Genomic DNA, 21786 nt, shown 5'->3' with positions numbered 1-21786 from the left:
GTTTCATCCACCGGGAGGCCGTTTTAATTGTGCCGTCAGCGGCGGTCCAGCGAGCCTGCTGCCCTCGTTTATTTGAGCTTATCCAATGAACTCCAGCTATCTGACTGTTACTCAAACGCACCACATTCCATTGGTTCAGATCATTTAGCGGGGCTCGGTAAATCATTCGGGGGAAAGGAGAGTCATTAGCCTCTCGGTGCACATCCATCAGTGAGCCCAATTTATTTCACATATATCCTCGCCGTCTGTCGGGACGAAAAAACTTGCATCTCCGTATTTCTTTTCCATGCTTTTCTTTTCATAAATTAACTCATTCAATCCCCATCCGGAGACGCATCTCTGTCATTTTAGATTTCTTTGGCTATTCAAAAATAGCAGATATATGAGCTTGTAGATCTACTATTTTTGAAAAATCGTAAATATTTTTGCAAATCTTTCAATACAGTATATATTTTATTAAGGTGAACATTTGTAACTCAAATCTTTGCTTCTGGGGATTCTACAAATGTTTTCTAAATCAAATTTTTTGAAAAAACTTATGTTGCTATATATCAGTGGTTCTCACACTTTTTCATGTCAAGGACCACCCGAAATTATATGTAGAAGCAGAAGCAAGATTTGAGTTAAAAATGTTCGCTTAAAATATATGTATATATTCAAAGATTTGAACACATTTTCACAATTTTTCAAAAATAGCAGATCTACAAGCTCATAGCGCGGCACTCGGTGCCGCGCTATGAGCTTGTAGATCTGCTATTTTTGAATAGCCAAAGTATAAAATAATGGTTAAAGTGGTTACACAGATGCATTCCCGGTTTTAATGGGTTAACTAACTTTACTGTATGAGGTTGTCGGATATCTGAATTTCCCCTCGGAGTACCTATCTATCTATCTATCTATCTATCTATCTATCTATCTATCTATCTATCTATCTATCTACACCCTCAACAGTGCATAGTGTAGGACAAATACAACAGATTGCACAGTAAACATGTCAGATACTATAGTGGCCATACAGTATACTCCATACTGTACTGAGCTGTTGTTATCTCCGGGGCAATTAGTAAGAGTTCTGGACAGTTTGGAAGGAAAGCAAAGTAAAGTAAAGCTCACAGACCTCTGCAGGCGCACTGCAGGCAGCCCAGCGCGTCCGTCTTGAAGCCCAGAGGACAGGACTGTTCACACGGAACCTCCGGACACTTCTTACATCTGCACGTTTCACAGCCGTGTCTGTTCTTACTGCCAACACAAACACACACAAAGATGTTACCCCTAGAACAGTGCTTTTCAACCTCTTTCATGCCAAGGACCACTAAATTCAGTGGCGTGCACAGACATTTTGAGGGGCAGGTGCTCAAGTAAATTATACTTTTTTTTGTTTACTTGGTCTGCTCTTTTTTCCCTCTACACCTATACCTCTTTGCCAAAAATAGCCGATCTACAAGCCCACTGTGGGCTTGTAGATTTGCTATTTTTGGCTAAAGTTCTCCTCAGAAAAGGGATGCTAGGTTTCGAGTGGTTACGGTAAAAAGAAAAATCATATCACAAAGATTTGGCGGACCCCCTGTAGTAACTCTGAGGACCCCCTAGGGGTCCCGGACCCCCTGTTGAACACGCTGTAAACTGTGGAAAAACTTTTTTTTTTCTTTTTTTCAAAAGGGCACTTCTGGTCAAGAGGGCAAAGGGCAGGTGCTCTAGCACCACCTAGAGTCTATCTGTGCACGTCCCTGCCTAAATTCATATACATTTGGCCGTGGACCCCCATCTGAAAAATGTTTTGTGCCAGGGACCCCCAGAAGCAAAATAGCAGATTTGCAACGCCTCGCACTGTGAAGCGTTGTGAGCTTGTAGATTGGCTGTTTTAGGCAAAGAGGTTCGGTGTTGGTCTATGAAATCTATGAAAATACAATTTTATACATTATGTAGTGGGGATCCCTGCTTCATCTCTCTTTCAGCTAAGGGGTCGTTGGTCTGAAACACGTCGAAGACCCCTCGCCTAAATTGTACACACACACACACACACACACACACACACACACACACACACACACACACACACACACACACACACACACACACACACACACACACACACACACACATCTTGTGAGGACATGGAAACTGCCATTTTATTACATACTATTTTGATCTTACATGTTAATAATGTTATTATTGGCTGGAAAACAGACACACAGAGGGTGGGAGGAACGTACACTTCTGCTATATTGCTTTCATTATGACTATTTTGATGTTATTGTGTTTTTATTGCCTCCGTTGTTGTTGAGGAGAAGTACACTCATTCCACTGCCTGGTTTACAGAAAGTGCATGTGGCTCTCTGACTGGGTGGAAACCTCATACGTCCAAAACTGTTACTTTCCAGAATTCTAATTCAAAAATAGCTAAATTAGCAGATCTACAAGCTCAAAACGTGAAGAGCTTGCGGATCTGCTACTTTCGATGGTTTTGTGAGACGTTGTAGTGTGATCAAGTAGGGCATTCATTTAAGAAAAAAAAACCCCACAAAAATACTAAATAAAAACAATAAAAACTAAGCTATGACGACTAAAACTAAGACTAAATATATTGACAATTTTGTCAACAAATAAAAACTAGAGGGACTAGTGGAGAAAAGATCAAGTAGAACTAAAAGACAAGTCATTTTATGTTTGGTTGCGCTGGGGTGTTGGGCTCTGAAAATAGCAGATCTAAAAGCTGCGACGCGTTGGGAGCTTTTAGATCTGCTATTTTCAGCATTCAACCAAGTGTAAAATCAGGCATTACGACGCCATCAAGGCACCGCCACAATACATTTTAGTCGACTAAATCAACTGTAGATTTAGTCAACTATAATCTTATGATATTTAGTCGACTAAAACTAGACAAAAACTAAAACATTTCAGACAATGGTAAACCATCCCCCCCCCCACTTTTTTCTACACCGGGATCACACGACTAAAGTTTTAAAGGATGAAAGCCAGTGTTTCCTCCGTGTAAGAAAGCCTGCTGAGGCCAGGGTTAGGTTGAAGTGGTTTATAAAGTGTTTTTTTTAAGCCGAGGCAGCGTTCTCTCCATCTCTCCACAGCATTATAAATATTATGCATTTGGTTATCAGCTCCGGATGTTATTCTGCTACTTGATTAAAAGACGTCTACCGACTGCAGGCACTTTCCCAGAGTGTGTGTGTGTGTGTGTGTGTGTGTGTGTGTGTGTGTGTGTGTGTGTGTGTGTGTGTGTGTGTGTGTGTGTGTGTGTGTGTGTGCGCGTGTGTGTGTGCGTGTGTGTGTGTGTGTGTGCGTGTGCGAGAGTCACAAGAGAGTGTCTTTCAGAAGTTGGCCATATGTTGAGGCTTACAGTAAGTTAGAGGACACAGTGGGAGAGAGAGACTGTGTGTGTGTGTGTGTGTGTGTGTGTGTGTGTGTGTGTGTGTGTGTGTGTGTGTGTGTGTGTGTGTGTGTGTGTGTGTGTGTGTGTGTGTGTGTGTGTGTGTGTGTGTGCATGTACACTACTTTCTCCCTCCAGATGGCCTTATATTAAATATATGAATCCAGCCAATCATAATCTTTGCTCACATGCGTGTCCTCTCCTCCCCCTAAAACACCGTGCGAGCCCCAAGGCCTCACAGCTGGTGCTCCTGCCTTGTTTTGAAGTGATTTAAAGGTAGTGTAAGTGATATGTTTTAGTTAAAACTACGTTTTTTTTTAATTAGAAGTTAAAGCTCTATATTAATGTAAGGGAAAACAGGGGCCAGTGTGTGTGTGTGGGTGTGTGTGTCAGACACAGACACACACACACACACACACACACACACACACACACACACACACACACACACACACACACACACACACACACACGAGAGATTTCGTCACCGACTACAGAAGATGTTCTTCTGTGCCGTCCTCTGTTGTTGCATTGCGTTGCTCATTAAATATGTAGCGATGTGCATGGCCACAATCATTGTACAATAGCATACAAACTATATTGTTGGCTACTAGATGTAGATGTGAAGGCCCCAAACCTCTAGTTGTTCTACAAGGCAGGATTTGACCTTGTTTCTTAAAAAGATGTTGACTGCACCTCTCTCTCTCTCTCCCCCCCTCTCTCTGTCTTTCTCTCTCTCTCTCTCTCTCTCTCTCTCTCCGTCTCTAACAGTTTAATAAACTAATCAGGAAGCAGTGGGTGAAGCGTCGCGTCTGGTTGGCCGATAAAGTCGTCTATCTGGACCTATCGCGGCCCGCGCCCCGCTGCATATCAATGGGTCCGCTGTAGCGGTACGGTTGCCGCGACGATGAATTATTCAGTCCAAAGCCACTACGGGGTGTCAGCCTGTTTTCACAAGATACATCTAAAATTAGAATCTTCACTGACAGCCCTGTGTGTGTGTGTGTGTGTGTGTGTGTGTGTGTGTGTGTGTGTGTGTGTGTGTGTGTGTGTGTGTGTGTGTGTGAGAGAGAGATTTGGAGAAAGAGACCGAGAGAGTGTGTGTGTGTGTGTGTGTGTGTGTGTGTTTGTACTGTACATTCAGGTAAGAGTTCAGTGTGTTTCATGTCAGCATGAGTGTGTGTGTGTGTGTGTGTGTGTGTGTGTGTGTGTGTGTGTGTGTGTGTGTGTGTGTGTGTGTGTGTGTGTGTGTGTGTGTGTGTGTGTGTGTGTGTGTGTGTGTGTGTACCAGATATAAGAGGGCTAGATGTCCCGATGTGTAGTAGAAGGCGAGACGTTGACCTTGCGAGGACCCTTTTTCAGGATCCTCACTAGATAACTGGTTGTTTTCATGGTCAACACAGACTGTTAGAGCTAACCTATACGATTGGTCAAATATTCAGGTAGGGGTTAGCATTACACATTTAGTGGTTAGGGTTAGGGCAGAGTCCTACGTCGTTATTTCAAAATAGGAACCAGAACCGCCCCACCCATCAAATAATGGACCCGTTGTCCTCCCGTTCACCCGTGATTACATGCAGAGTAAAATGTAAATGGCCTACAGACAGTCACTCAAGTTAAAAGTGTTTTTGAAACGTGTTGAAAAAGAGAGCAGCCTTCAACAATAGCGTTACGTTCAGTTCGTACATTCAGTGGTCATGGTTCGTTCAGAAATCAAGTGAAGAGCGGAGGAGCGAGCTTTAGCCACGCGCGCGAACGCACACATACACGTGTCATTGTTTACATTGTCAGATGGTTTTAATGTGAAGGTTTAACAGGATGTTCAATGTGTTTTTTTGTGAGTTACGATAACTGACCGGCGTGCTCTATGCTGGCGTGCTATGTTAACACATTGATTGCCAAGGTCGCATTGATGCGTTCTTTAATTTTTTGGGGACAATTCCACAAGGGGCGACCTAACACAGCTTTGGAATGATCGATCGTCACTCAGAGAAGTAGAATGTGGATGTGACGTTGGATTTTCAGAAAAACAGCTGTAACTCAGTTTCTCTTTTTTGCATTGAAAACCACTAGTTATCAGCGGGCTGAAGCCCCAAAATGGCTGATCGTGGTTGGAACGTTGTCTTTCCTATGGATACACAGATCCCTCCGCTAACCCACGGGGACTATTTTGTTTGTGTTTTTGGGACACAATGTCAGTTCCACGGCGTTTCAAATATCATCGGATTGAGGTAATTATACGCTGGCAAGGGGATAGAAAACTATGTTTGATATCTTGGCAATCAATGTGTTAAGGTACACAAGTGACGGAAACGGTGCTCTCTTGATTTTCACAATAAAATGTTACCCACCCCGCGTTTAGTTCAGTACCGCCCGTCCCCGTGCCCGTGAACTTATAAAAGTATATTTTTCACCCGTTTTCACCCGTCAAACGCAGGGTACCCGTCGGGTATCCGCAAAAACAGCAGATCAACAAGCTCAAAATGCACCGCTTCGTTCTGCGTTTCATCCTGCGTGTTGAGCTTGCGGATCTGCTATTTCTGGATACTTTTGTGTGACGCTGCGTTTACGAAAAAAAAACAAAAAGTTAAGATATGGAGAGAAGAGGTTTCTGCCCGACAGCAACGATATACAAACGTTTGTGTGCGTGTGCGTGTGTGTGTGTGTGTGTGTGTGTGTGCGTGTGTGTGTGTGTGTGTGCGTGTGTCTTACATGTATCCAAAGGGACAGCCTCTGTCACAGACCAGGGTCTTGCATCGTCGGTGTCGGGGTCGACAGCGACACGTCTCACAGCCGTCGTCGTCCGTCTGTCGGCCGAACGCACACTTCACCATGCAGCCTGACACCAGCTGACTGCACTGCTCCTCTCCTGTGCACACACACACACACACACACACACACACACACACACACACACACACACACACACACACACACACACACACACACACACACACACACACACAGAGACAGTTTAACAATGTATTTATGTCCACACAAGGGAGAGCATACAAGGACACAGATATTAAAGGTGCCCCAGTGATGTAAAAAGTACTCACATTTTTTACTTAACCCATTGAGACCTGAAGCCGATTCTACATGTCTCCTAAATCTCAACAGTATTCTGAAAAACGTATGTTTCTATATCAGTGGTGTTCAATCTTTTTCATGTCAAGGACCCCCAAAATTATATGTATTTGGCCGCCGACCCCCATCAAAATATTTTGTTCCAGGGACCCCCAGAAGTTCGCTTTAAAAATATATATATTCAAAGATTTGCACACATTTTCACGATTTTTCAAAAATAGCAGATCTACAAGCTCGTAGCGCGGCACTCGGTGCCGCGCTACGAGCTTGTATATCTGCTATTTTTTAATAGCCCAAAGTGTAAAATAATGCTTTTTGGCACAAATCTAGAAATGACACAGTTCCAGGTCTCAATGGGTTAAGTAAAAGTATCAATACTGCCATGTAGAAATACTCTGTTACAAGTAAAAGTCTGGTGATCAAAATGTACTTAGTAAAAGTACAAAGTATTGGCATCAAACTATACTCAACATATTGTGTGCTAAAAACGGTCCGGACCGTTTTTGAAAAGCCATGCGTGGAGTGCCATAAACGGTCCGGACCGTTTAAGACAATTTTAGTTTTTTATATATATTTTTCCCACATGGGGCGCTCTAAGGCAACTTTGGGATCATCCACGGAGTCTCTAAGAAGGAGAGGACGGATGTGGATCCGTGCCAAAAAAAAAACTACCTCTCGTCCACTCCCATTATAACTCCTTGACAAAAAGCTTCATATCTCCATTTCTTTTTAACGTGGTGGAAACGAGCCGTTTTCGATGGCCGATCACTCTACAATGGCGGATCGCGTTAGAAATATTATTGTTCCAAGGCGATAGTCGGGTCTATTGCCTCTCTTCCCGGTCAGTGTCGACTAAAACTACAATGAAACGTTTTCGCCGACTACCTTTTTTCACTGACTAAATAAAGACTAAGCTACGATGACTAAAACTATGACTAAATATATTGACAATTTTGTCAACAAATAAAAACTAGACTAAAATGTTAGTGAGGGACTTGTGGAGAAGAGATCCAGTAGAACTAAAAGACAAGTCATTTTATACCAATTTGGACAAATGTTCAAATATTACGTAATCAAGAGGCAGACATCGTGAAAATAGCCGATCTACAAGCTCACAACGCCTCGCACCTGTAGTTCGTCTATTTTCACAATATTTATCTGTGGAACCGAGTCAAACTAAATGTTATGCCTACAATTCCAAGTGCTTGTCAGGGGTCGGAGGTCCCCAGTTCAAATATGATTTTTTTGGGGGGGTCGGGCCCTGAAAAGTTTGGGGACCCTTGTTTTAAGGCAGGGGGTTCCCAGTCCATGGGTCAGGGGCCCATTTGTGCCGTCGTCGACCTGTTTTTTTTTTGCGAGTTAATATTGCTTTTTTTCTGACTTTTTTATACAAAACAACTCTTGTATTATTTCAAAATATATAGTATAAATATAAAAATAAAAATAAAGAACTTTAAAAGAAAAAGTCAACCCTCCCCCGACAAAAAAAGATATAAAAGCACACTTTTAAATAGTGAAAATAGCAGATATATCCCGACACGTCATGATGCGATGCGTTGTGAGGCAGCTAGATCTGCTATTTTCACAATTATTATTATTATTATTATACATTTTGTATATGGCTTTAAAAAATATTAATTCATAATATTTTCGTTTTGTACATTTGGGTCCCGGATAGAAACCTTCATGCTCTTTTGGGTCTGGAGATGAAAAGGTTTAGGAAACCCCTACACTACAGTAGTTCCCAAGGTTTTCAGAGTGCAGTTCACCTGCTCTCTCAACAGGGGGGGCTAGACGCCCACCGAGGCCATGTCTCATTAGAGTTGACTGCATTGAACTCTTCCCTGTTCAACCCAGCGGTCGGTCCACAGTGATCTGCCAGCAAACAGTGGATTTCCCATAGACCAGTGGGCTTTCAACCCTTTTCATGTCAAGGTCCATCATTTATTGGGCGTTTATTGAGCCACGGAACCAGCGTTTGATGAGATTTAGCCTCTCAGACCCAAGACAAAGAATATTTTGTTATCGTTGGATAAGATTTTGTCCACAATTCCATCCATGTTGTATTGATGTTGGTACCAATAGGAGAGATAACAGGCAAACGTTGATCAAAATAACAGTTATTGCATTAAGTAATGCAGATGTTTAACAATAATTTAACTCTTGAGAGCGTAAAATGAAACCAAATGGACCCGTAAGGCAGTGGTTCTCAAACTTTTTCATGTCAAGGACCCCCAAATTGACACTTATTAGACCGCGGACCCCCATTTGAAAAGATAAGCCAGAGACCCCCATAAGAGAAGATTTTTACGGCTCTCTAGCAGTGATTCTCAACCATTTTAACTTCAAAGGACCCCCCAGTTTGACGTCCATTAGGCTACGGACCCCCATTTCTATCTCTGGGACCCCAATTCATATTGTAAAATCAATGTTAATTTAACTCTGAGAGTGTCCAAATGGAACCAAATGGACCCGTTAGGGTCCATTTGGTTCCATTTGGACACTCTCAGAGTTACAGACCCATAAGGGTCCATTTGGTTCCTGTCCATCATTTAGCTGGGGACCCCCTGGAACCCCCTCAAGTACCCCTGGGGGTCCCCGGACCCCCCTTTGAGAAACAATGCCGTAAGGGTCCATTTGGTTTAATTTTACACTCTCAAGAGTTAAAGATCTATAAGGGTCCATTTGGTTTCATTTTACCCTCAAGAGTTAAAGATCTATAAGGGTCCATTTGGTTTCATTTTACGCTCTCAAGAGTTAAAGATCTATATAAGGGTCCATTTGGTTTCATTTTACACTCAAGAGTTAAAGATCTATAAGGGTCCATTTGGTTTCATTTTACGCTCTCAAGAGTTAAAGATCTATATAAGGGTCCATTTGGTTTCATTTTACACTCAAGAGTTAAAGATCTATAAGGGTCCATTTGGTTTCATTTTACGCTCTCAAGAGTTAAAGATCTATAAGGGTCCATTTGGTTTCATTTTACACTCAAGAGTTAAAGATCTATAAAGGTCCATTTGGTTTCATTTTACACCCTCAAGAGTTAAAGATCTATATAAGGGTCCATTTGGTTTAATTTTACACTCAAGAGTTAAAGATCTATAAAGGTCCATTTGGTTTCATTTTACACCCTCAAGAGTTAAAGATCTATATAAGGGTCCATTTGGTTTCATTTTACGCTCTCAAGAGTTAAAGATCTATAAGGGTCCAAATGGTTACCAACTCTCCATCATTTAGCTGGGGACCACCTGGAACCCCCTTCAAGGACCACTGGTGGTCCCCGGACCACTGGTTGAGAAACACTGCTGTGTAGATGTGTCATTTTTACCACTGCTCTAGACGTAGGAGTGTTTCCATTGGAGGATGTTGGTCAAATCCATTGTCGTCACAATGTCCTGGTGTCCTTGGTTTGTACCCTAGGAGGACTCACAGGAGCGCCTCCTATTAACTTCCTTACAATGTACTAAACAATAACGTTGCCAGGCAACTATCCCAGCCTGCTGTTCAGAGCTCAGGAGTAATCACCTACATTTACCCGAGTAACGTTTTGAATGGATTGTACTGGGTAAGAGTAGATTAAATGCATATTATGTATTAAAGCCCGGGAATCGAACCCGCGTGGAATGCCAACATCTCAACCTGCTAGCCTGAAGGGGAATTCCCCCTGGGCTGGGGCAGATATTAGGCTTTTTGTCCACCAGGCAGCAGACGCTCTGAGCCACTCCTGCTAAACATACCCAACTTTCACTTTTACTCAAGTATATTTGTGAAGACTTGGGCTAAATGTATGAAGGACTAAAAGTGATTTGCCTACATTCCACTTGGAACTTTTAGTCTTTATACCCATTTCTTTTATAACGCACATAGTATTTGTTTCATTCTCTGAGGACCTTCAGCCAAAAAAAAAATCTATTGGACGAGCACTTGGGATTTTTATATTTTAGACATTTGAATTACATTCCGATGATTAAAAAAGAAAAAGAAAACAGGTAGTCTCAAGTAACTCTTGAGTACACTACTTGAGTAGTCTTTCCATTAGATAATTACTCAAGTAATTATTTGGATGCTGCTTCAACGGCAAAGATTCTGAATGTCCGGAAGAATGCCCGGAATGGGATTGAAAAAAAAAAACTTTAAACTTGACATTGAACCACTTAAACCCAAGAATCCCTATTCTGGGGGAGGGGGGGGGCATTCATGTTGTGAGCTTGTAGATCTGCTATTTTTGAATAGCCAAAGTGTAAAATAATGCTTTTTAGCTCAAATCAAAAAGTGACACAGAAGCGTCCCAGGTCTTTAAAGGGTCAACAAGCAGCATCACAAGGGAACTAAAAACATGCTCTCTATCATCAATGCTTCACCATATATGGGTCAGGATCCAAAAGTAGTCACGGTTCTATTTGTGTGACCAGTATGTTTCTGGGACGTCCCCAGAGTACAGGCATTCCCCTGCGGGGGGGGGGGGGGGGGGGACTACAGATATGATACCGTTGCCATGCCAAAGAAAAACAACAACAAAACAGGCAACTACAGTGAGTTACAGGGCTTTTTGTATCAGCAGCTCTGCTGTGGTTCCTTCTACGGCCATGTACCGTACAACGTTTCTGTTTCCAAACTCCCTTTGTGGATCAACGCTGGCCCTGCCCTAGGGACTTTTAAAAACATGCTCAACCCATTGAGACCTGAAGCCGATTCTACATGTCTCCTAAATCTCAACAGTGTTCTGAAAAACGTATGTTTCTATATCAGTGGTGCTCAATCTTTTTCATGTCAAGGACCCCCAAAATGATATGTATTGGCCGCGGACAACCATCAAATTATGTTGTTCCAGGGACCCCCAGAAGCAAAGATTTGAGTTAAAAATGTTCGCTTTAAAAATATTTACATTTAAAGATTTGCACACATTTTCACGAATTTTCAAAAATAGCAGATCTACAAGCTCGTAGCTATTTTTGAATAGCCCAAAGTGTAAAATAATGCTTTTTAGCTCAAATCTAAAAATGACACAGTTCCAGGTCTTAATGGGTTAAGTAAAGTGTAGTTCCTATACTCCCTCTGTTGTGACTGCCAGTGTGACTGAGTGCTTGTTGTCCTAGTTTAGTGTTCTCCGTCTTTTCCTACAGTATGTTGTTCTCTTTTTTACCAGCTCGCTCGAAGAGCGGCTGGTCTGCGAACAGACAGAGCACTACTCAACCCCTATACAACATGTTTTCCACATCTTTTTCATCATTGGCCGTCCTTTAAGCCAATGGGTGAGACTTCCCATACTCTGAACGGTGGTCTCGTCCTCCCATGCTATGGTATCATAACCCTACTAGCAACCAGGTCTATGAAAACAAGCCGTGCATACACGGAACACACGTGTGTGTGTGTGTGTGCGCGTGTGTGTGTGTGTGTGTGTGTGTGTGTGTGTGTGTGTGTGTGTGTGTGTGTGTGTGTGTGTGTGTGTGTGTGTGTGTGTGTGTGTGTGTGTGTGTGTGTGTGTGTGTGTGTGTGTGTGTGTGTGTGTGTGTGTGTGTGTGTGTGTGTGTGTGTGTGTGTGTGTACTAACGTGTGCGGCAGCGGCAGGTCCGACAGCCCCGCTGGTTGGTGTGGTAACCGTAGCGACAGTCCATCTCGGGCAGGACGCAGTTCTCTTCGGGACAGCTGGGGGGCGCCATCGTGATGTAGGTGGGCTCTGGAAGGAACGAACAAACGCACACACACACACACACACACACACACACACAGTTAGTTCAGTGTATATAAGCCATTCATTCGTAAACTCTAAAAGTTAAATTAACGTGGAAAAAGTTTCCAGTGTACTTTGGGGGTTCCAGAGATAAACTATTGTATCAAATAGGTTTCCCAAACAGTGGGTCGGGACCCATTTTTATGGGTCGCAAGTAAATAGATCCCCTAAGTTGCCTACATTAAAATAATAATAATAATAAATGTACAAATACAAATCATTTAATAAATAAATACAAAATAACGGTAAGTAGTAGTGAAAATAGCAGATCTACAAGCTCACAAGGCGTCACGATGCGACTCGCTGTGAGCTTTTAGGTTTGCTATTTTCACTAGTCTGGGAGACATCAGATTTAGGGAGTTACAGACCCATAAGGGTCCATTTGTACACTCTCAGAGTTACAGACCCATAAGGGTCCATTTGGTTCCATTCGTACACTCTCAGAGTTAAAGACCCCATTTGGACCCCCATGGTGGTCCCCAGGACCAGAGATTGAGAACCAGTGGAGTAGACAGAGACAGACAGACAGACAGACAGACAGACAGACAGACAGACAGACGTGTTTCCATTTTAATTCAGTCATCTCAGCGTGTTCAAACAGAATGCAGCCTGCAGTCTTGTTTACCTAAAGCACTGAGGCAGACGTCATGTACAAAGAGATGTTTCCTGATTGATCTGCACTGCAAATAATTCAATATTCACATAATCACGTTTCCTTTTTTTTAATGCAATATGCATGCAATGTGTGTCTGCATAAAGTCTGCCTCAATGTGTGTTATGTGTTCCTAGATAGTGTGTGCGCGTGTGCGCGTGCGTGTGTGTGTGTGCGTGCGCATGTGTGTGTGTGTGCGTGTGTATGTGTGTGTGTGTGTGTGTGTGTATGTGTGTGTGTGTGTGTGTGTGTGTGTGTGTGTGTGTGTGACTGTCACATCGCCGTCTCTGAAACCACTTTGCCGTCATCTATGTTACCGTGGCAACAACAGCATCGTTCCACGGTTCTACGAGTCCCTTGTGACACCTGTTTGACATCCTGTCTGTCAGGAGGAAACCTTGTATGTCCAAAACGCTTATACTTTACAGGATAATGCAGGAAAAGAAACCTGTGTTCCATTGGATGCCATGTAGTTATCATTTAGTCACCAGATCGTGTTGATATTTGTTATTGATATTTATAAAACCCACAGACACACTTAATCACTTTCACTTCAAAGGATTTAACCCCATTAAGACCTACAAATGTCTTTTAAATCCCAACAGTATTCTGAAAAACGTATGTTTCTATATCAGTGGTGCTCAAACTTTTTAATGTCAAGGACTCCCAAAATGATATGTATTTGGCCGCGGACCCCCATCTCACAATATTTCGTTCCAGGGACCCCCCAGAATTTGGTTCCAGGGACCCCCCAGAAGCAAAGATTTGAGTTAAAAATGTTCACTTTAAAAGAATATATTCAAAGATTTGCACATATTTTCACGATTCTTCAAAAATAGCAGATCTACAAGCTCATAGCGCGGCACTCGGTGCCGTGCTATGAGCTTGTAGATCTGCTATTTTTGAATAGCCAAAGTGTAAAATAATGCTTTTTAGCTTTAGATTTTGTGTCCAAAAGCCCAATTGAAAAAATACTTTGTTTTATGCCCAAAACAACTCAAACGCACGTGTGTGACTGTGTGAACATGGCAGGCCAGGTTGTTTGAATATCAACTGTGACTCCTACATCAACTGTAAGCGTCCGTTCACTGTGTACCCGTTGACAAAAGACCTGTGTGTGGCACATGGATGTGAGCACTGATTGCTTTCCTTCGGCACTCTCCCCCCCAAGGGCACATTACAGATGACTGCTTTCACCAACTTGGTGAAAGTAGCCCAAATATACTGAAGCCAGGCACTGCCCCGACACCACAGGAGTGTTACTGGTGAGTTAACACATTAACTCTCTCAGTGCCAATGAAATAAAAAAAATATTGCGAACTGTGCCAACATTTTTTTTTTTCTTTTCAAAGTAAAAAAAATCCCACCCTGTGTGAAGGAAGCGGTGCCTTTGATGAGTGGCCTCCTGGTGGCGCTATAATAGGGCGGGGCGGGGCTTCAGCAATTAATGCTCGTCCCTATTGGTGGTGTAAGTCCACATACCAAATTGGGACTTGCTGGCATGCTGCGAACTGGAGTTATAGCTGTGTAAAGCGCTGTTTAAAGCCAGTGGCCTCCTGGTGGCGCTATAATAGGGCGGGGCGGGGCTTCAGCAATCAATGCTCGTCCCAATTGGTGGTGTAAGTCCACATACCAAATTTGGACTTGCTGGCATGCTGCGAACTGGAGTTATAGCTGTTTAAAGCCCGTGCTCAAACGGACATAACGGACAAACGGACAAACGGACAAACGGACAAACGGACATACGGACGGACATAGTCAAGAGTAGAGCGGCTGGCACCGCTAAAAAAGTGCTTAGGAAGCGAGATACAGCCTTTTTCAGTTATAAGTTAAACAAGGAGTGGATGGAGCTGCAAATCTTCAGATAATGATATCTTGGGTTTCCGAAGACCTTTTTCCACTTTTTTTTTTTAAACTCAGGATTTTTCGTTCTGGCAGGGAGGGTATTCAGTAAAAACTCGGGATAACTCGGGGTCTGGCACTGAGAGAGTTAAGACCTAAAGCCGATTCCACAAATGTCTTCTGAATCCCAACAGTATTCTGAGAAAACGTATGTTTCTATATCAGTGGTGCTCAAACTTGTGTCAAGGACCCCCAAAATTGTCCGACCCCCATCTCAAAATATTTTGTTCCAGGGATTAGATTAGAGTTAAAAATGTTCGCTTTAAAACAATATATATATTCAAAGATTTGCACACATTTTCACGATTTTTCAAAAATAGCAGATCTACAAGCTCGTTGAATAGCCAAAGTGTAAAATAATGCTTTTTAGCTCAAATCAAAAAGTGACACTGATATAGAAACATAGGTTTTTTTCAGAATACTGTTGGGATTTAGAAGACATTTGTCGAATCGGCTTCAGGTCTTAATGGGTTAGAATGGGAAAGAGTTAAGTACAGTACTTGAGAAAATGTACTTAGTTACTTTACACCACTGGAAGGTACAACCCAGGTAAAATAATGTGTCACTAATATGATATATACATGATATATTAGACCGCGGGCTAAAACTCTTGATTATGCGGGTTAAAATCCTTGATTTTTAAATTAAATATGCAGTTTTTTTTGCAATTTTATACAGTGATTTGGCGGGAAGTTGCGAAATAAGCGGAAAGTTGTGAAATATGCGGCAATATGCGATATGCAAAAAGTTGCGAAAAATGCTAAATATGTGAAAAGTTTATATTATGCAATGTGATGCGGCCTTTTGGAAAAAAAAACGTTACCCCCGCATAATTATGTGCCATTTTGATGATTATGCGGTAAATTCTGCGATCGCATAATCACATTTTTCTGGGGGGGTCTAAATATATGATTAGCAGTCCACTTCCTCCTTGGTTGGTGCGGATGGCTTTCACATTGCAGCGTTCCGTACCAGAGTACGCATCAATCGGACCCCCGACTACCTCCCTCCCCAGGCGGTCCCCGGTACGGTTCAGCGGTCCATTCCGGGGGGAGCCAGGTCCGTGACAACAACTTCAACTTGGAACATTTCACAAACAACTGCAACAATGGCCACAAATATGTTAAGAAGAGGATATATGTGTGTGTTGTCTTTGTAGTTCATACACAGATACTATCACAGACTGTTTATGATCACCACCCTGTGATGTACTGCCAAGGTCAGAGTGTGTGTGTGTGTGTGTGTGTGTGTGTGTGTGTGTGTGTGTGTGTGTGTGTGTGTGTGTGTGTGTGTGTGTGTGTGTGTGTGTGTGTGTGTGTGTGTCTCTCTCTCTCAGGGGGATCAGAAAATCAACCAAGCAGGAACAGTTGAAAAAACAATAGACAAGAGACAAGGAGAGGGGTGTGTGTGTGTGTGTGTGTGTGTGTGTGTGTGTGTGTGTGTGTGTGTGTGTGTGTGAGAGAGAGAGAGCGAGAGTGTGTTTTTGAATGCAAGCTTCATTACACAGGTTCTGGCACTGTGGCCATCTGCGTCAAGGTTATTGCCACACACACACACACACACTTTCTTTGTTTCTCTCTGTCACACACACACACACACACACACACACACACACACACACACACACACACACACACACACACACACACACACACACACACACACACACACACACACACACACACACACACACACACACACACACACACACACACACTTTGATTACACCCGCTCTGTCTGTGCAGCATTAACCTAGTTTTTGCTGTAAAGTGAGTGGTTAAGTGTGTCAGTGGGTTTTATAAATATTGAAGCGATGGTCAGTATAAACACAAGCTTGTGTCTGTTGCTGTAGAACAGCTGTTTTGTCTCTTTTATACAATCTATGTAATGACATGCCCAACATGGTCTGGCCAGGTTGGAAGAGGTTAACCCATTAAGACCGAGAACGCGTCTGTGTGTCATTTTTAGATTTATTTGGCTATTCAAAAATAGCAGATACACAAGCTCATGAGCTATGAGCTTGTATATCTGATTTTTTTTAATCGTGAAAATGTGTGCAAATCTTTGAATATATGTATTTTTTAAAGCAAACATTTTTTAACTCATTTTTACATCTTTGCTTCTGGGGGATTCTACAAATGTCTTCTAAATCCTAACAGTTTTTTTGTAATAAAAACTTATGTTGCTATATGTGATTCTGAAACTTTTTCATGTCAAGGACCCCCAAAATGATATGTATTTGACCGCGGACCCCCATCTCAATTTTTTTTTTCCAGTGACCCAGATCTACAAGCTCATACTTGTATATCTGCTAATTTTGATTAGCCAAAGTATAAAATAACGATTAAAGTGGTTACACAGATGCGTTCCTGGTCTTAATGTGTTAAAGGTAAGTCAGAGGAAAGCCTGTGCTTGGGGGGGGAGTTATCATCCTCTGACATTTAAATTGAAGGCAAATCAAAGTTTTGCTGACGGGTTTATCAAGATGACATTTTCAACATTTTCACAGCGTTTTACTGGAGGGGAAATATTGCAGCTACAAGAAAATTATAAATGTACAAAAAAAAACATTCAATATCAATCTGATAAGTAAATATAAATATTGTTCAGGAGACAGCAAGGCATGGAAGCTGTTAAATAATATAATGATATACACCAGGGGTCTTCAACAGGTGGTCCGGGACCCCTAGGGGGTCCTCAGAGTGACTACAGGGGGTCCGCCAAATCTTTGTGTGATATGATATGAACCACTTGAATCCTAGCATCCCTTTTCTGAGGAGAACTTTAGCCAAAAATAGCGCGAGGCGTTGTGAGCTTGTAGATCGTCTATTTTTGGCAAAGAGGTAGGTGTGTAGAGGGGAAAAAGAGAATACCAAGTAAACAAAAAAAGTCTGAAACACAATTCTATAGAATTGAGAGGGGGTCCCTGCTTCATCTCTCTCTCAACTAGGGGGTCCTTGGCCTGAAAACGTTGAAGACCCCCGATATACACATATATATTGTCTCTGTCGGGTGGAAACTAGCCTGGTAAATCACACCCCTTCCGGAAATATAATTTCCATTTGATTTCAAGGAGGAGTCTGGCATGCAGGCCTGTCTGGGCGTTTCTCCGGAGTTCATAACATGGACTTGATCCTATCAGCGTCCTCGCTCATTGTTCTGTGATTGACAGTGTCTGTTGGCCAATCAGGTGGAACCCGAGTGAACCCGAATGGAGCCGAGGCTCCCATCCGCTTCCATTCTATCTCCTTGCTAAAAAACCTCTGTACTTTTTACAGCGGGCAAAACGAGTCATTCTCGATGCGCGATCGCTCTGCAATGGTGACTCGCGTGAGACATGCTGTTGTTTCAGGCTTTAGCCAGGACCATCCATTGCTGTGCACGCATGCATGGTTTACGTGCGTGTGCTCGCCGTGGAGTCCACAGCTCTAAACAGCATTGCAGACGGTGAGATTTCTGGCACCGAACGTAATCTGTCATTATATAATCCTGCCACCCGATGTGTTATAAATAATAAAAAATAGATAAAATTGCATACACACAATGCCTCACATTGCGGCACATTGTGAGCTTAGTAGATGTGCAATTTTCACTATGAACACAGGCGCTGTGTTGAGAGTTTGACTTGTCCATTGAAGTTTTGAAAAGCAATGTTCTCTAGTGTATGTTAATTAAAAGCTTCAAGAGTGCATGTCCTCAGGAAGGCCTCTGTAATGAGATGATGGTGTACTGTAGTTTGCTTTGTTAAACATGACTGTACGACAGTGATTAATCCATTAAGGCCGGGGGAACGCATCTGTGTCATTTTAAGATTTCTTTGGCTTTTCAAAAATAGAAGATCTGCTATTTTTTTTTAATCTTGGAAAATGTGTGCAAATCTTTGAATATGTGTTTTAAAGCAAACATTTTTAACTCCGATCTGTGCTTCTGGGGGTCCCTGCAACAACATATTTTGAGATGGGGGTCCGCGGCCAAATACATATCATGTTGGGGGTCCTTGACATGGAAAAGTTGGAGCACCACATACTGTTAGGATTTAGAAAACATTTTAAAGTATGTATTTGGCTGGGGACCCCCACATCTCAAAATGTTTTGTTCGAGGGACCCCCACAGAAGCAAATATTTGAGTTAAAAATAGCAGATCTACAAGCTCATAGCGTGGCACTCGGTGCCGCGCTATGAGCTTGTATATCTGCTATTTTTGAATAGCCAAAAATACATCTTAAAATGACACAGATGCGTCCCCGGTCGTAACGGGCTAAAGGCAGTGGACCATGGGGCAGAGAGGTGTTCGTTCCACAGTACAAACGTTAGTATAGCTGCATGCTGCCCCTTAGAAGATTACACTGTCAGTAATTACATCAACATCAGGTCAATCGGTTCAATTCCTGGCTGAGTCATACCATATACCAAAGACTATATGAATCAGTGGTTCTCAAACTTTTTCGTGTCAACTTTTTCCGTGTTTCAATTCAATTTAAAGGGGATTTACTGGTATGTACAATTAAAATGGAGTACAGTAAAGTCCCGGTGACATACTGTACAAGCGTCATGTCCAGGGTTGTCACGTTGTCAGCTTGTAGATCTGCTATTTTCAGATTAAGTATAAAATAAGTCTTAAAGGGATAGTTCACCCCCCCAAATTTTTTTTTCCTATTGATTAGTCACCCCATGGATATTATTTAGTTTTTGTCACATTCCTAAGCCAATAGTTTGATGACCGGCAGAGGTTCCGGTAGGAGACACAAAGGAGACTCTTTGTGTCTCCTACCGGAACCGCTGCCGGTCATCAAATTATTGGAAAGAGACAAAAACTAAAAACTATGCTATCATTCGAGTCTCCATGGGGTGAGTAATCGATAGAAAAAATGACATTTTGGGGGGTGGACTAACCATTTAATAGGTTAATGCATGTTCTGTAATAATAATCTAAGTCTACAAAGTTACTATAGTAACTAACATTTGTAGTAGACAGGAAAAAAAGTACAATATTGCCTCTGAGATGTATTTGAATAGAAGTATAAAGTATTGAAAAACGGACATGCTCAAGTAAAGTATCTCAGAATTGTACTCGAATACAATAGCCTACTTGAGCAAAATGTCTTGTGTCACAATATCTATCAGATCTGCTCTTTTTGAAAAATCATGAAAACTTCATTATATTCAAATCTTTGAATATAATACATTTTTTTAAAGCAAACATTTGTAACTCCAACCTTTGTTTCTGGAGGTTCCTGGAACAACATATTTTACAAATGTTCGCTTAAAAAAAAAAAAAATCAACGATTTGCAAAAATGATTTTTCAAAAATATCAGATATACAAGCTCATAGCGCGGCACTCGGTGCCGCGCTATGAGCTTGTATATCTGCTATTTTTGATACAGATGCGTTGCTGGTCTTAATGGGTCAAAAGGCCAGAATAACTGGCAAACAGGATCCAAAAGACTCCCACACTCATTAAATGGTAAATAGTGCATTTATATAGCGCTTTTATCCAAAGCGCTTTACATAGATCGTGCATTACATTCACCCATCCACACACACATTCATACACAGATGGCGGAGGAAACCATGCAAGGCACCAACCTGCTCATCGGGAGCAATTAGGGGTTCAGCGTCTTGCTCAAGGACACTTCAACACTAACTCTGGGGGAGCCCGGGGTTCAAACTGGGAACCTCACGGCCACTCTACCCCTGAGCCACTGCCGCCCCTAGGTGGGACACCATTATGGCATGAACAAAAAAACAAAACACTAAACATGTGTCTAGACGTCCTATTTCCTTGTCTCTGTCATGTTGTGTGGTGACTCTAGCCTATCTCCCAGAGTGCTGTTCATTCCATCAACTCTCTGAGCAGGTTTTATCAAATCATAGCGCGTTTCCAAGACCACCAGAGCTTTTATCAACAAAAAGAAAAAAAGGGCTCTCTCAAGCCCACAACGCCTCGCGCTGTGGGCTTGTAGATCGGCTATTTTTGGCAAAGAGGTATGGGTGTAGAGGGAAAAAAGAGCAGACCAAGTAAACAAAAAAAAGTATAATTTACCTGAGCACCTGCCCCTCAAAATGTCTGTGCACGCCACTGATCGAGTTGATGCGTTCTTTACAAAAAAACGTTTTTTTTATTTTTTATTCCACAGGGGGCGCCCTAACACAGCTTTGGAATGATCGATCGTCACTCAGAGAAGTAGTATGTGGATGTGACGTCATCGCAAAAAAACGTCACATCCGTTCATCCCAATGATGGGATTTTCAGAAAAACACCTCTAACTCCGTTTCTTTTTTTTTGCATTGAAAACTACCCGTTTTCAACGGACCAAAGCCCCAAAATGGCCGATCGTGGTTGGAACGTTATCGTCCCTGTGGATTCACAGATCCCTCCGCCAACCCATTGGAACGTTTTTTCGTGTTTTTTTTTACACAATGTATCTTCCACTGCGTTTCAACGATCGTTGATTTAAGGTCATTACGCTGGCATGGGGATAGAAAAGTATGTTTAATATCTTGGCAGTCAATTAAAATGATTTTCAAATAGTGGAAATAGCCGTGTAGATCTGCTACTTTCACTACTTTTGTGCAACACTCTTGTATGATAAAGTAGGCTGTTGATTTACGGAAAAAAAACAAAAAACATAAAGGGCCCTAACTTGCGCGGCGCTTATGCCTTGTGCCTAATCTTTTTTAGGCATTTTTGAATACTTTTGAAAAATATTTTAAAATAGTGAAAATAGACGATCTACATCTACGCGCAGTGAGCTTGTAGATCGGCTATCTTCACTATTTTAAAAGGTATTTTAAAAAAGTATAAAAAAATGCCCAAGAAGATTTGGCATAAGGCGCCACGACAGATAGGGCCCAACATGTGTACATAAGGAGATAGCAGGTTTGTTGGCAGACAGCAGACAGTGATAGTTATCTTATTGTCAGCGGTGCTGCCGGCGGCTTGTTTGGCTGCTTGTTACAGCTGTGTAGTTAACCCTTTAAGACCGGGAACGCAGCTGTGTCATTTTTAACATTTATTTGGCTATTCAAAA

General features: G+C 42.1%; 1 protein-coding gene across 1 annotated transcript in view; it reads right to left on the bottom strand.

Moving 5' to 3' along the window:
• Positions 1-21786, bottom strand: part of crim1 (cysteine rich transmembrane BMP regulator 1 (chordin-like)) — a 238981-nt gene that overhangs the window by 43137 nt on the left and 174058 nt on the right. Inside the window, exons 8-10 of the mRNA XM_084045810.1 lie at positions 12021-12146; positions 6095-6251; positions 1118-1239 (exon numbers count right to left, since the gene is read on the bottom strand). Of these exons, the coding sequence (XP_083901936.1) occupies positions 1118-1239; positions 6095-6251; positions 12021-12146 (405 nt within the window). The remainder of the gene's footprint in view (positions 1-1117; positions 1240-6094; positions 6252-12020; positions 12147-21786) is intronic.

This window comes from Gymnoscopelus microlampas, assembly GCF_963454915.1.
Source record: "Gymnoscopelus microlampas genome assembly, chromosome: 20".
NCBI classification, from domain to species: domain Eukaryota; kingdom Metazoa; phylum Chordata; class Actinopteri; order Myctophiformes; family Myctophidae; genus Gymnoscopelus; species Gymnoscopelus microlampas.
The sequence above is the reverse complement of the archived record's forward strand: the minus strand, read 5'-3'. Positions and strand labels throughout refer to the sequence as shown.